General features: G+C 36.9%; 1 protein-coding gene across 7 annotated transcripts in view; it reads right to left on the bottom strand.

Moving 5' to 3' along the window:
- KHDRBS2 (KH RNA binding domain containing, signal transduction associated 2) overlaps positions 1-15,996 on the bottom strand; it is a 609,247-nt gene that overhangs the window by 189,898 nt on the left and 403,353 nt on the right. For all 7 annotated transcript variants that reach the window (XR_012517327.1, XR_012517329.1, XR_012517330.1 and 4 more), the window contains exon 6: positions 10,998-11,196. Coding sequence is in view for 1 of the 7 variants with exons in the window: in XM_003926360.3 (XP_003926409.1) it covers positions 10,998-11,196 (199 nt within the window). In the remaining 6 variants the exon portion in view is untranslated. The remainder of the gene's footprint in view (positions 1-10,997; positions 11,197-15,996) is intronic.

The raw sequence follows: 15,996 nt of genomic DNA, 5'->3' as shown, positions 1-15,996 counted from the left end.
TTATTTTATTAATCCCGTTTCCAAGAAGAAACTACTCTGATAAATGAAGGAAAACTTCATTTTGTTCATGCTACTGATGAACATTTGCTTCCTTGGGAGTGTCATTAGCTAACAAATAAAAGAGAGAGGATGTGGTGGGGGTTGTGTGCAGCTTCTAGAAAGCCATTAGGTTTCTGGAGGAAAGATAAGAGGAGAAATTTGGGCCTCATAAACATCGTGGGTAGATGTACTTGGTATAAAGTCTCAAACATTCTCATACACCATGCTCTCAGACTAACCCCTGTAGTTTTAGAAAAACTTGAGCCTCAGACCCACAAAGGTGCCAAATGACTCACCTGGAAGACCTATGAGTAAATGTATTTGTACCTTTTCTTATCTCCTTGTAATATCCATGGGGAAAAGAGTGGTTGGAAAAGTCAGCAAACCTATGACTGGCATTGCCAGTTGTGTCACTTTAGTCGGTTACTCTCTCAACCTTAATTTCTCCAACATTAAATTAAAATAGTGAACTCGATGAGACTTTTTATAACATTCAAAATGCATGACAGTCCTTTGCATTCAGGAGAGTCTACATAAATGCTGGAGAGAGGGTGTGAGGTCCATTAGATTATGTTCAACTCTCTTTACAGATGTGGGACACACTGAAAGATGAGGAAAGAGGCAGTGAGAAAGTTCAACAGCTTGACAGGCAGAGTACTGGGATTTCTGAAGTCACAAGTGCCATCAGCACTAATTGTAACCATAAGAGGTTCTGGTGCAGTGCAACCATCTGGCTTAGACATCTGCTTCAATGGCTTGAATAGGGAATCCTCCTGATCTCTGATTCAGCTAGATTAATTTGTCTAGTTGGGAACACCTGTAATGCTGGATTTCTACAATTCACCAGTATGGAAGTGTTACAATATTCATAGTCAGTATGAATCAGGCACCAACAAATTGAATTGGAGGTCTGACAACAACTGGAGCTCTGTACCTGTGCAGAACAGCAAAATAATACTGGCTGTGGCATCAATTACTAGTTTGGTTGGTTGTTTATTATTGTGCAAAGGCATATGTTGTAGCTATATTATTTCATCCCAAAATATTGCAATAGAAGTGACCTCCAGAAATTACAACAGGGGCTAAATTACAACAAAGGGCATCCTATTTTATTTTTAAGGAGTTTACAACATCCAGTACGGCTGCACAGGAGGAAGAAAGTGAGAACAGTGAAAGTAAAATGTTTCTTGTTCTCTTTGATACACAATCTCTGTGATTCTTAACATGTGAGGTTTTCTCCCACTATAACCAGAACAGAAAAAAGTAGGAAAGGTTCGAGACTTATTTGTAGATGTGGAGAAGGAGAAACCAAAGATCACTTAAAATAACAAATGACTCATCCTCCAGCAACCTCAACCTTCTTGACACTCACGCCAGTTCTATCTGCAGCTCTCCAATGCTGTTCGTATACATGGCAGTATAAAATAAAGAACTCACTTTATATGGATGTTTATAAGTCAGAGGTACTGTTGAAGAATGAATGTCAACATTTAAAGTAAGATGAAAAAACAAAAAGCCCACCAGTATATTCTCTATTTGATTTCTAAGCTATGTAGTATATTCTCTATTTGGTGTCTAAGAAATATGAAGCCGAAGGAATAAATGAGGCTCCTTTCTGTGTCCTTCCTCTGCCAAACTGATCCATCACATGGTTTCATATAAAGGGAAAATACGATTTTCCATCTTCAACAATGAAGAGAAATATTCTTAACCCAAATCTTGAGATTATTACAAGTTGTTGCAAAGAACATCTGCAGCTTCCCTAGTAAAAGCCTTTGGATCATAAGATATTATAGAAAATAATCACACAGATCTGTTTCTGATAGAAAGATTTAGCAGCCTCTATTTTCCACTAAATAGGGAATCCATAACAGAAAGGGTCCACAATGTGGAAAAGAACTCAATCCTAATTAACCATGCCTATAAGGCTTTCTGCAAAACCAGTGACCATCTTACTAAGCAATTTGTATTTACGTTTTCCTTGCCAGAAGATTTTAAGAGTGGTGTTGTCAAAATACAGTCATTAATGTTTTTCAGTCAACAAAATCTAAAGTGAATTCTGGGATTCTGAGGGATGATTTGTAACCCAGTATAGGCTGTTAATTTTTCAGTGGGAGTATAATTGTCAAAGCTATAATGAACACAGAAGAAAAAAAAATGATTTAAAATTATTAATTTGAACCCAACATATCTTTTTAGGCATATACCTATAGAAATGAATCAAGTCTCAATTCAATTTCATTTTTAATCTTTAGGCCATGTGTATGATCAAAAGATAGAAAATAATAGAGCCTAAAATATACAAATAATGTTGCCAAAAAAAAAAAAAAAAAAAAAAAAGGTGAACTCCCTACGGCCAAGACGGCAGTTTCTCATTTGTTGCCACTGCTGTCCTCCCCATGTCTAGAGCAGACACTGCATAAAGATCAGGGCATTTTTTACTCCTACAGAGCCTAGAGGAAACTTTAAAATACTTTTTGATATAATACTTTACAGCAGCTAGAAGCCATCTCAAAACAGCACAGAGAGGAAACCTATTTTCATCCTTGTAAGTGTTGCAAAAGACATTAGTCATCATGTTCATTATAAAGTACAGGTTTGGATATAATTCTGAGTATTGTAGCCAATAGAAGAATATGCATCTGTTCTAAAATGACTTAAAATTATAAGGCTAGAAGAAGGATGGCTTATTTAAACTTCACCTGCAGAAGAAGAATACTCACAATTTTAAGAGGTGACATCTTAAATAACTATGGGAAATAAATGTAATATTTTAATGGTATTTACATACCAGTACCTTTATCCTTTCTACGAATATTTGAACCACAGTAGTATTAGGTCTATCCTATAGTTTCACAATACATTTCACTAACTTTGCATATTTTGGTTATTTTATATATTAGTTACATTTCAAAAAACAAAACCCTGCAATGTATCTTGGTAAATTGGTCTCCAATATGAGGGGACTAGAGCATGAAACTCAAAAGAATGTTTAATGGAATACAAATATCAAGTCTAAAAACTCTAATAACAATCTCCTTTCTTTGGGTAAAGGCTCTTGGCTATTACATAAAAAACCACACATGGCTCCCCTCAAAATGCATTATAGATCAGGCTCATAATCTTTCCTTGCACAAAAATGGCACAAGAATTGATTTCAATTATCATTTAATACCTACTTCCCTCTCCTGTCAAAAAATGTTCCATACACATGAAACTGCGGGTTGGCAGCCTGAACTCATTTATGGAACTTTTAAGGACTATTGATTTACCAGTGAATTTTCTAGTTCTCTCATTGTTACTGGAAGGATGCCTCAGAGCCTGAATTAGATGATAGGATGGGCTGGAATGCCGATAGGCTTATTTGAGGCTGATGAAAAGAGAAACTTCTCAAAAATTTATCAAAATGCATTTTATAAATTAGGTTAGCATGATTGATTACACAGAGTCAGAGTTTCTCATGTCGTGCTGAACTGAATCTTAACTACATCTCTTCTTCCTGCTTTGCTGTGCTGATACATCTCCTTGACATCGAGCCATTCACCCTTGGAGAAAATATGAATTTAAAAATAAATTAAACGTATGTCTTTGGAAACTAGAAACCGTTTTGTGTACCTGCAGTGTCTTTGTTTTTGATCTGCATTTTTAAAAAGCTACACCAACATACGAGTTACAAGGGAGCGCTTATATAAGCAGATTTTTATGTTGTCAGTGTGTTTCCGTAGAGTGAAATGTTCTGACAGACACTTCCAGAAGCTGTGTGCCTTTACCTGCACATTTAATTCTTCCATGCAACCTTTGATAAAAGGACAGCAGTTCCACAAGGAGTAGCATACTTATTAACAGCACTAACTTGGTTCTAGCTAAACACAGAATAGAGTTTTAGTATCAGAAAGAAACTAAGGTTACACAGTCAAGTTTTTCTTTAAACAATCTCTCCCTGCCCTGTCCCTCATACAGATGTATATTTTCCTATAAATGTTGCCATGATTTTTCTCTTCGGGGTGAGATGCAAAGTTTGTGGGGCCTCAAAGTTATGTAATTTTGCATTCCTTCTTTAAGAAAAGGATTTTAAAAATATGAATACATAGTTGGCAGGAAAGTGAATATTTATTTTGAATGACAAAAGCAATAACAAAGAAGCTTACATTTTCTAAACCTGAAAATATTATCAATATCATAAAATCTAGAAAATGACACAGAATTTCTGTTTTGTCAGTCAACAGATCCCTATGCTTTTTGGAGGTCTAAGTTTTGATCATCTAATATGACAATGATTTTGATAATATTTTCTATAGAGAGGAGAGAAAATTAAAGATTTTTTTTCTCTAGCTGGTTGACAGGAAGAAAAAGAGTTGTGATCAACAGTTTTAAAAAGTGTATTTTATAAAAAAGGATGAGTTCATGTCCTTTGCAGGAACATGGATAAAGCTGGAAACCATCATTCTCAGCAAACTATCACAAGAACAGAAAACCAAACACCCCATGTTCTCACTCATAAGTGAGAGCTGAACAATGAGAACACATGGACACAGGGAGGGGAACGTCACACATGGAGGCCTGCTGGGGATGGGGGGTTAGGGGAGGGATAGCATTAGGAGAACTAACTAATGTAGATGACGGGTTGATAGGGGCAGCAAACCACGACGGAACGTGTAACTATGGAACAAACTGCACATTCTGCACTTGTACCCCAGAACTTAAACTATAATAAAATAAAATAAAAAGTGTATTTCTTTTTCACAACTCATTGCTACATTGCTCATTGCTACAACTCATTGCTCATTGTTATAGCCATTAGCATTGTTCTGACATCTGGGGACACTTTCGTCAATTCTCTTTCATAGCTGATGTCAATGATACATAAGAGTTTTCCGCAGAGCATAATCTGGCCCCATACAATTCAAACCTTATTTCTCCTCCACTGACCACATCCTTTCCGTATCAGTGCTGTAGTTCACCATCAAACAGCTGCAACATCTCTGTCTGTGAACACCTGTGTCACAATACCATGTGAGACGGTAGGAGTATTCCTGGAAATATTTCTGTAACAGAACAGCAGCAGTATCTAAATAATGCAAACAAAATATTCCTCTAAATCCAACTAAATCTATTTCTAATGAGCTCTTCTTCACAGATAGTCATGCTCACTCTACTACTATTTGAACCAAACAGCAGTGTGACAGGTGAGGATGTGATTTCAATGGATTACAGGTAAAAAACCTTACTTTTGCAACAAAGAGATGGCCATGTAAAAACATTTATAAGACCCTCCCATTACATTAGAGAAGAGCTGCTGCTGCTTCTTTTTTTTTTCTGAGACGGAGTTTCGCTCTTGTTACCCAGGCTGGAGTGCAATGGTGCGATCTCGGCTCACTGCAACCTCCGCCTCCTGGGTTCAGGCAATTCTCCTGCCTCAGCCCCCCGAGTAGCTGGGACTACAGGCGTGCGCCACCATGCCCAGCTAATTTTTGTATTTTTAGTAGAGACGGGGTTTCACCATGTTGACAAGGTTGGTCTTGATCTCTTGACCTCGTGATCCACCAGCCTCAGTTTCCCAAAGCGGTGGGATTATAGCCATGAGCCACCGCACCCGGCCGAGAAGAGCTTCTTAAGCATCAAAGTCACTTCTTCACTTCTCTTCACTACAGCCTTCCTTCCTTTGCCTCTTCCTTTACCCACACCGGCGTACAAAGATACCGTTGAACGAGGCTTGCCTGCTTCATCTTACTCCTCCCAAATCCATTTGCCATCAAACCCTATGGTTTTACCTTAGCTTTACCTTTGGCCTGAATACTTCCGATCCCATCCCTGGCCTCCTAGCTAGGGCCACATCTCATTAAGTCTCCCTATTGTTAATTCCCTAAATCTTCTCCTTTCTTCATCATCTTCTTTAATCCTCCCCAGACAAGTGAGAATTGGAAAATTCCCCCAAACTTCAAGTTACCTTCTGCTATGAATCTTCAGGTGGCATTTTATTATAAGTGAAGTTACAACCTCAGCTTTCAGGTTATATGTAACTCTTCTCTATTTTTCTCTCCATTATTTCCCTGCTATCTTAAGGAAACTGTTTCACCAAATTGTTCTTCCAGATTCTTTAGACTTGCTTTGAAAGGTTCCTTGTCTTGTCTTTGGTCTTACCATTCCTTCTGCATGAAGTTTTCTCCCTCTTCTCTCTACTTCTAATTGTTATACCTATTTTCCTTGTGGTCTGCTTGCAGTTGTTTTTCTTACCCTCTTAGGGTTTTTCTAAAACAGCCATCTAGCCATTAGTGATAATTCCCTTTACGGGAGCATGTAGAGTTTCTATTTGGTACTTAATATACGCTGTGTTCTACTTTCATTAGTTATGTTTATGTATGCGTCAGTGTGCATAGGGATAACCTTTTTTCCAAAATATCTTAAGTAGGTTCGGTTCAAAGCACTTTAGTTCGAACTGAAAAAATAAGGCAAATTTAAGAAGCACCGCCTTTAGGATGTATAAAATCCTGTGAGAGAAGATAATAGGAAATGATTTCTAACAGAGGGTAGAGTAAGATAAGAGCCCTGTATAGCAAATACATCTATGTTAATTGTTGGACTACTGCGGTCTCTACCACTAGATGGCATAGTTTTTTAGAGTAGGGACAGCTTCTCTTTAACCACTTAGTTTTATATTTCTAGCACTCAGTTTCTGGAGGTATTGAGTTATCCATAGTTGGAGGTATTCATGCAGGTATAAATACGGGAAGATATCCTAAGTATTGCTGAGGGGACTAAAACACTAGCTAGTGGTCACGATGGGAGTATGAAGTTCAAATGATCTGTGTGAGAATGTTTAGAGTTCTCTGCAAGATAAGTACTGTATAGGATACTATGGTTCTTTACTAAGAGGAAACACAATGTCTCAGAGAGGCTGCAGATAGAACAGTGAATGCAACTCTCAATTCCAGGCTTCAGTTTCTTCACCTACTAAAAAAGTAAAATCTAAAACTAGTTGATAGTATTATCATTAGATTGAGTTAATATACAGTGACTAGAACCTAGGAGGTATTCAAAAGTTTTAGTTTTAGTTTATCGTCTTTTAACATGTTATCCACTGGTGGAGCTGATAATGCTCAATATTTTGTCATATGGGAGTTTTTGTTGAAATATTCTTTTTGATTCTCCAAATCTACTTCAGTCATGATGATGGATCTATAAAATGTAAATGTACTTGTCTTAGCAGAAAGTCAATGAAAAAAAGCTTTAAAATATTTGAAGTCTGGGTTAGGATGTGTAACAAACTGAAATTCAAAATTTTTTTTAGACTCAGATAACACTAATGATGGTTTTAAACAGCAATCTCAATTACAGTAAGCTGTTTCTTGTCAGGCCAGCTGCAAGGAGTGGATTTGATTACCTAAATACATTCAGTGTGGTCAGAAATTTAACGCTGAGGTGCAGCTGGGGAGAAAGCAGTCTGAAGAGCGAATCGACTCATAGTGTGATTTATAATAAAAGGAGGCTTTTCTAAGAAATTTTATCTGAAAGAACTCCTTTGAGATTTTCACCATCAACTCAGCATGGTGCTATTATTTTGTTATTGAAACACTTAAACTTTTGTTTTTCTTACCCCTTGCAGAGGAATCAATAGTTTAAAATTAGACCAGAGAGTAGCAGCTCCTGAGTGCTAATCTGGGTTGGGTACTGAGGATTTCAAAGATTACAGTCAGCAGCCTGTCAGCCATGTATTAAACTTTACTCATTAAATTGTTTTTTTCATTAAAAAAACTTAATGCAAATATAATACAGGACAGGTTTTAATAAAATATGCTATAAAAAGTTTTTCAAAGATATATCCATATACTTTTAACTATGATCAATAGTATGTTCCCCTAGGTATATTTTGGGATGCCTGCCAAGCTCTTAATACTTTTTCCTCTCTGAAAGTTAGTGTCTCCCCATATTGTCCTTGGGGCTGGGTCCCCAAGAACTATGTTTATATTATGCGAATTTCTCCCCTCCCCTCCCCTTGCCATTGGTGGTTGATGAGTGGTAGATCCAGACCTAATTTCAAGTGAATTTCTCCCTGTAGTCAGAGGTGACTGACCAGTGCTAGACTCCTGACAAGCCTGGCTGAATACCATTTTCTCACCTGTGGATATGGAACAAAACTGAGAGGCTAGTATCTGTTGGTGACTAGAGCCGGACATAAAAACATGGCAGCCACGGGAGGAGATATTTTACTATATGTAAGTCACATTGCCAAAGAAGCCAAAAAAATCCAGTATGCAGATTAAATGGAATGGAAACACATATGCAGAGAAAACAGAGATAAGAAGAATGATTCCTTATGATTTTCCAGTTCCTCGGTATAGACCTTTCCTAAGCCCAGATGACATTCCTATTGCAGGATTTTATGAACCTATATTCATACGATATTTCCCCCAATGCGTTTTTAAAAATTCTACTAAATGAAGTTCAAAGTGCTTCTGCCTTTTTGCAATCAATAATGCCTAAATGATTCACAAAAAATAGATTATAAATGTCTGTAACTTCAAAGGGTCCATAATTTATCCCAAGAAAAAAATTAAATATTATATATGATAAAATGTATGTAATAGTTACCTCTTACTGAATATCAACAATATTCTAGGTATTTATGCATGCTTCTAAGTCATTATGAATATTTGTTTGTAATCTTCAATAGAATCTTGAGAGGCTGAAATGATTATTTCCATCATATAGAAGAGAAATCCAAACCTCAGAGTGTTTATAAAATCACACAGGGAGTGACACAGCTAGAGTTCAATCCTTGAGATGCTGTTGTCTCTTTCAAAATGCCACATCCTGTCCAACCAGTGACACTCAGGAATCTCAGACTGAACGTTTTGACTTCCCTGTGGTATCTTCAATAAATAGCGTCTCAATTTAACCCAGTCATTCAATCTAATCACCTTCACTTCATAAAAACATTCCTTCATTCCTCTTTCACATGTCCACCTATTTTCCATCATCAAATCTGAACAGGTGATTTTGCAGTACACTTAGAACTGACCCTTCTCTCATTCCTTCCATCATCCTCTCATGGGGTGGGTGGGGGGCAATGCAACCAGTTACTAGTCTTCCTGTTTCCACCTGTGTGCCTACCTCCACCCTCATGTTCCATTATCCATGATGTAGGCAGAATAAATCTTTTAAAATATAAATCTAATCACACCATTTCCCTCTTCCACACCCTCCAACAGCTCCTGCTTTAATGTCCTCCATGTTGATCCCCAAATATTTCAAACAGGTTTCACGCAAGGGCATTTATGCTTTCAGTTTCCTCTACTAGGGATGTTGTTTACAGAGGCAGCCACTTGGCCAAGACCCTCAGTTCATTTAGGCGTTTGCTCAAACGTCTCCACTTCAGAGAGGCTTTCCCTAACTGCCCATCAGTGGACTCTCCTCATCTCTCTCCAGAGCACTTCTCTCTACCTCACTAACTTGTATTCATTTATTTACATATGTTTGTTTTCTGTCTCTTCCCACTACAATGCAAGCTTTATGAAAGCAGACATGTGGTTTGATTTGTTCACAGATATGTCTCCAGGACCTTCACAACGCGCCTAAAATAAGATGGAAGCGCAGTGACTGAGTGAATAAATAAAATCAAGTGGGTACTTAAAATTTTAAGTAAAATTTTCAGATTAATATTTAATATCGTACTGTCTTCTGTTATCTTTTCCAAGGAATATCCTTACTTCTTAAATTTTCCCATTAAGAATATAACCCTTTCACTAACATTTCCATAAACTCTTTATGCCTTTGTTGATTTGATTCGGATTTTAGTGATGTAATCACCACAGACTGAAATGCACAGGAAAGGCTACAACTGTTTGGCAAACTTCTCTTTCATAGTCCCATATATGCCGTGTAAATTCTATCAATAACAATGTTAACTACCATTACCTGAAAAGTTTTTCTCACTTCTTAATTTTTAAAAACTGACCTGTTTAAGACTCTATTTGGAGTACAAAAACACCATCTTATAATTAAGTTTTCATTAACCAGCCTATATGTTTTGAGTGTCCAGTATGTGACAGTAACTGTACTTGAAGAGTTCATATTTAATGAGAAATAATTTACATAAGACATTGAAGAGGACAGCATGTTTATGGGCAGTTGAATGAAACAAACACCTAGATCAGGAAATGTACATGCTGGAGAGGTTAAAGGCAAAAGAAGTCTTTTTCTTAGTAGAATAATCTGGCTTGCCTCAGTTAAACATTTACAGAAGACTTTCTATCGTTATACTATTAGTAAATTTTCCCTTTTCAAGTTTCACAAACTAGTTGGAGAAATGGACACAGGACCACAATTAGTGGAATACTAGCAATCAGAACTAAAGCTCAAAAGATGTTTAGATACATTAGATGACCAAAAGATACTGTAGATAGGAAGGGAGGAGGATGCTTGGAAACACTGTATTTTATCTGTTCATTGTATTTTTTTTGAATTCTTTATGCCAATCCACAACTTTAATACAGTGAAAGAAAGAGGCAGGATATATAAACGAAAGACCAGCCACATGGGCTACATTATTACCAAAGTTTATGATATAATCATATTACATTTGTCAAATATTTGAGTTTTATGCTAATCTTTATGAAGTTCTAGAAATCACTGAATATACGGCAATTCATCTTTCGTTTATAATTATTTCTCATTTGAAATCTGATCAAACTTCCTAAGGATAAAAAAAACCTCAAGATAGTTTGGTTATTAAAATGCAAGCTCTTTAACTAGCGCCAACATTGAGGACACCTGTAAAACGAAACCGTTTCTCAAAATGTTCTCATTTAAATGCACTGCTTAAACTCTCTTACAAATGACATTTGTTTTTTGCAGCAAACGTTACCTGATATATTCATGGTAGAGAATGGTTTGAGACATAGCGTTGTTAACTAATCGGTTTAACTCATCCTTACAACTTATTTCTTGAGAGTACTTACGTATTCTTCATAAGCTTCGTGGGCTGGAGGAGGGGGTGCCCTGTATCCTGGCACTGCTGGTGCCCCCCGGGCTCGAGGAGTGGGGACACCTCTTGCTACAGGCGGCACTGGAAGGGCTCCACGGGTTACTGTGCTTCCCCGAGGGGCGAGAACGCCTCGTCCAGGTGGTGGGGGAGGAGGAACGGCACCTCCACGGCCCCTAGATAAACAAGTCATGATAGATGAGAAACAGGTGATGGGAGAAAAGGGCCTATCACAGAAAAAGCTTTCCTCCCACAGCCTCCATACGATGAAATACAGATTTCTCTCTCTGTCTCTCTCACTTTCTCTCTCTCTCTCTGTTTGTGCGTGTATATGTGCTTAATATAAATTATGTAAGATATAAAGTGTGCTGATCTCTATGGAAGACAATAATTTTAAATACTGACTATGAATTAGTTCTTAGCAAAAACACATAAAATACGTTGTTATTGTCTTTTATAAAATTAAAAACCAAAGCAAAATAAAACACCCAAACAAAAACCCACTCTGAATATAACCCCATTATATTCCAAATTCTCCAAGAAGACACAAATCAGAGCCTCGTCTGATATATGATTCACTGGACCATCTCTGAAACTGAGTGGCTAGATGTCTATGTCTCTTCTATGCTGGGGATTACTGACAGTGATGGACAATGCTGTCATTTACAAAAAAAAAAAAAAGTTTTCTGTACTTTGTTAAACTGTGGAACTCTAACCGTGGTGATATTCTGTTTATTATAGCAGCTTAAGTTTGAGATCATTTGAAATTACAACTCCTGATTTGTCCCTGATTTATCATCATGCATGTAACCCCATGAGCTGGTGCAGTCCCTGACAGAATACATTTTCTTATTTTATCTATGATGCTAGAGGAATACTTTAGTATCTGTAATGAAAATAATGGACTAAATACTCCATATTGCAGTTCTTCATACAAGATTAACTTGCACTCCAAGTGTAAGATCAAATGGTTGTAGCCAATTTTTATGGTATTTTGAAGCCTTTAGAAAGGCTGAGTGTTTGTCTGAAATCTTTGGGCAAAAGCACGGCGATTTCACTTTTTATTATGTCTGAAAGGTTGGCATCTAGAGAGCACTGCTTTCAGCAGGAACACTAAAGCTTTGGGGAAAAATGATGATCACTGGGATGTCAACAATCAGTATTTGGCTGTACCCACATATGGGGACATAGTGTTATGCTGTCTGCTATGAATAGCACTCCTTGCTTAAAATAAAATGAGCTTTTATGAGTGAAAAGTCAGAATGCTGGAAAAGCTTTTAAAATTTTTAAATAATTACAGAGCTGATAAATAGAGAAATGATCAGAGAACTTATTGTGAGTCTAATGTATAAAGAACACTCTCCTAGATTGGGAGAAGGTGAAACACAAAGACCCAGAGGCCCAGTGCTGGCTTCAAGTACAACATGGCTGAGAATACAGTATTCTGTGTTATCGTGATGATATATAAATGCATCTATTAAAAAGGGATGTAAAGACCAATTTTGCCTTCACTAGTCCTCTAAGCACATTTCTGCTTCCTCATAAGCAAGATGAGCCTATGTCCAGGTTTTACAACTGCTGTTTTAGCTTCCTGTTCAGTTTAGCGTTTTAACACTCTCAAAAGTGTCCATGTGTGGCTAATAAATTATATGGTCACCCTACTCTAAATTATATTCACAAGTCTTAAGTATTATAACTACCTAGGCTTGAGGTAGATAATTTTTTTTGAATGAGTAAAATGCTGTTTTCTAAATTTATAGTACTTCTGCTCTAATATTATATGATACTCACATCAAAATTAATTTTCCATTTTCTTCCTTCATCAGCTGACTACCAGACATAGTCCTAGCAAACCCGTCTCCTGAACCTGACTCATTACCTCTTATCCACTATGTCCTCTCCCTGGGATATTAACCTCATTGTTCTCTCCTCCAATTTAATTCACATCACTTTTTGTTTTTTAGGATACTGCCCCTGGCTAAAACCACAAATAAAAGAAAGTATCCTTTCCGTTATTGGCTGATGTGCTGAAAGAACATTTTCCATGTTTAATTCTTTACTTCCTCCACATTCCTGAACTGAATGTTATCAGTCTAGCTCTTGCTTTCACCCCTCTGCTGAACATGCTCTTGGCTCAGATGACCAGTAGCCTACTGATTTCCAAATCCACCAGATTCTTTTACAGTCTCCATACCACAGCATCTTCTTATTCATTTTTAGATTGTTGACTATTATCTGGAAAATGTTTCTTCGGGCTTTTATGACTACTTTTCTCTACTTTTCCTCCTTCCTTCTTACTGGCTTCTATTCCTGGATCCACTTTTGAATCTGGATGTCCCCAATTTCTGTCCTCGATCTCATGGTTGTACCTGGCAGTCCCTAACTCTGATGACGGCTATTATCTGATTTCTTCCTGACATAATGCTATATCTTGGCTTGTGTTCCTTATATCAGAAGTTTCTTAACTTGCCTGCGTGTTAGAGTTACCTGAGGATCTTTTGAGAATTCCAGATTCCAGGCCATACCCTAGGACAATTAAACCACAATCTCTGGAGACAGGGAGCTCCCAGTGATTCCAAAGTACAGGCTGATTTGGGAACCACTGCCTTATATGAATTCTCCATTTTTTTTTCTTTTTCTTTTCTTTTCTTTTTTTTTTTTTTTTTTTTTTCTTTTTTGAGACAGAGTCTCACTCCGTCATCAGGCGCCAAGCTGGAGTGCAGTGGCACAATCTCGGCTCACTGCAACCTCCGCCTCCTGGGTTCAAGCAATTCTCCTGCCTCAGCCTCCCGAGTAGCTGGGACTACAGGCACGCACCACCACGCCCACCTAATTTTTGTATTTTTAGTAGAGACAGGGTTTCACCATGTTGGTCAGGATGGTCTCGATCTCTTGACCTAGTGATCCGCCCGTCTCGGCCTCCAAAAGTGCTGGGATTACAGGCGTGAGCCACCGCGCCCAGTCAAATTTTCTAATTTAAGCATCTTGACAAACTTGTCATGTGGGTAGTTCTAATCTATTTTAACAATAAGTTGAGATACCAAGACATAGAGAGTGCAAGTTACCTGCCTGAGGTCACACTAGCAATCCACATAGCTCAGATTATTTACAGGAATAATTATATTCTTCATTTAATTTGACCCTTCACCTAATCTTAGTTAATAATGATCACCAATTTCTTACCAGGATAGACACGAAAAATTTATCTTTGTCTTGGGCAAGACTTCTTATCCAACATCTAATTGGCATTATATAAATGTTAATCTCTGATCTGGTCCTCTCTCTATACACGTCAAATACTGCTCATTTTTATCTGCCTGGAATGACGGACTTGTCTTCTCATTGGCTCCCCTGCCATAAGACAATTTCTCTGTCTCTATCTCTCTCTCTTTCAATCACTCTAACTCATCTGCATCATCCACAGTGATGACTGAGTAGTCTTTCTTAGAAACAAGTATGAACATTCTCCTCTTTAACAAACTCCATTAGTTCTATGTGTTAGTTCTCACTGTGGTAAACAAAAGCCTTCAAAATTTACCACTAATATTCCATTTTCCAGTGATTGCACTCACTGCAACATGTAGTGATGATGTGTGTTAGAGATGTCATATATTTTCATTTGTCAATTATGCAAAATAAATTATTATTACAATATATAGATGTAATGCTTTATTCTCTGGTACACATTATTGGAAAATCAGAGTTATTACAGATAGGATTATTGAAATGTAAATTGCTTTAATTAAATACATTTTCAACAAATTATAGAATTTAAAAATATTCTAGGCATCTTTTTGAATTTAAGTGTAATTAAATAACCTCATAAACTAATAATTTCATAACTATTCATTCAAATTGGCAACTGTTAACTCATGTTATGCAAAGTTCTCTTATTAATATGATTTTCTATTTTATAAAGCTATTTTCCTTAATCATTTTACATTGTAGATACAGTTCATCATATTGTTTGAAATAGAAGACAACAAAATTCTGTTTCATTTTCTTTCACTAATGTTCATACCACCAATGATGTCAATACAGCAACGGAGGTGAAATTTAATTTTTAATGTTGATTTTATTTTCTTTTTATGTATATAGTATCAGATCTGTATGTTATATGGGATTAGATAGTAAAATCTTTCGATCAAATTTTTCTTCTAAGAAGATACATTAAAATCCAGACCATAATGCACTATCCTATATTCAATTATTAAATGGATTAAAATCTTAGAATAAGGCTTTTCTTAAAATTAAAATCTTATGCTCCACTCAAAAATAGCAGATGCAAAATTCTACTAAGGAATATCAATAACAAAGCAAAATCTATTTCTATGATGATTTCATACAATAAAATGCATAAAAATTCATTGTTTTTTAATGGCCTTCTATATATATATATATATATATATATATATATATATATATATTACACTTTAGGTTCTGGGGTACACATGCAGAATATGCAGGATTCTTGCATAGGTACATACATGGCAATGTGGTTTGCTGCCTCCATCCTCATCACCTATATCTGGCATTTCTCCCCATGTTATCCCTCCCCAACTCCCTATACCCTGCTCTCCCTCCCCTAGTCCTCCCCAACAGACCCCAGTGTGTGATGCTTCCTCCCCGTGTCCATGTGTGTGTTCTCATTGTTCAACACCCGCCTATGAGTGAGAACATGCGGTGTTGGATTTTCTGTTCTTTGCTGAGAATGATGGTTTCCAGATTCATCCGTGTCCCTGAAAAGGACACGAACTCATCGTTTTTTATGGCTGCATAGTATTCCATGGTGTATATGTGCCACATTTTCCTTGTCCAGTCTATCATTGATGGGCATTTGGGTTAGTTCCAGGTCTTTGTTATTGTAAACAGTGCCACAATGAACATGTGTGTGCAGATGTCTTTATAATAGAACGACTTATAATCCTGTGGATATATACTCAGTAATGGGATTGCTGGGTCAAATGGAATTTCTA

The sequence above is a fragment of the Saimiri boliviensis genome, chromosome 4 (genome assembly GCF_048565385.1).
Source record: "Saimiri boliviensis isolate mSaiBol1 chromosome 4, mSaiBol1.pri, whole genome shotgun sequence".
NCBI classification, from domain to species: domain Eukaryota; kingdom Metazoa; phylum Chordata; class Mammalia; order Primates; family Cebidae; genus Saimiri; species Saimiri boliviensis.
The sequence above is the reverse complement of the archived record's forward strand: the minus strand, read 5'-3'. Positions and strand labels throughout refer to the sequence as shown.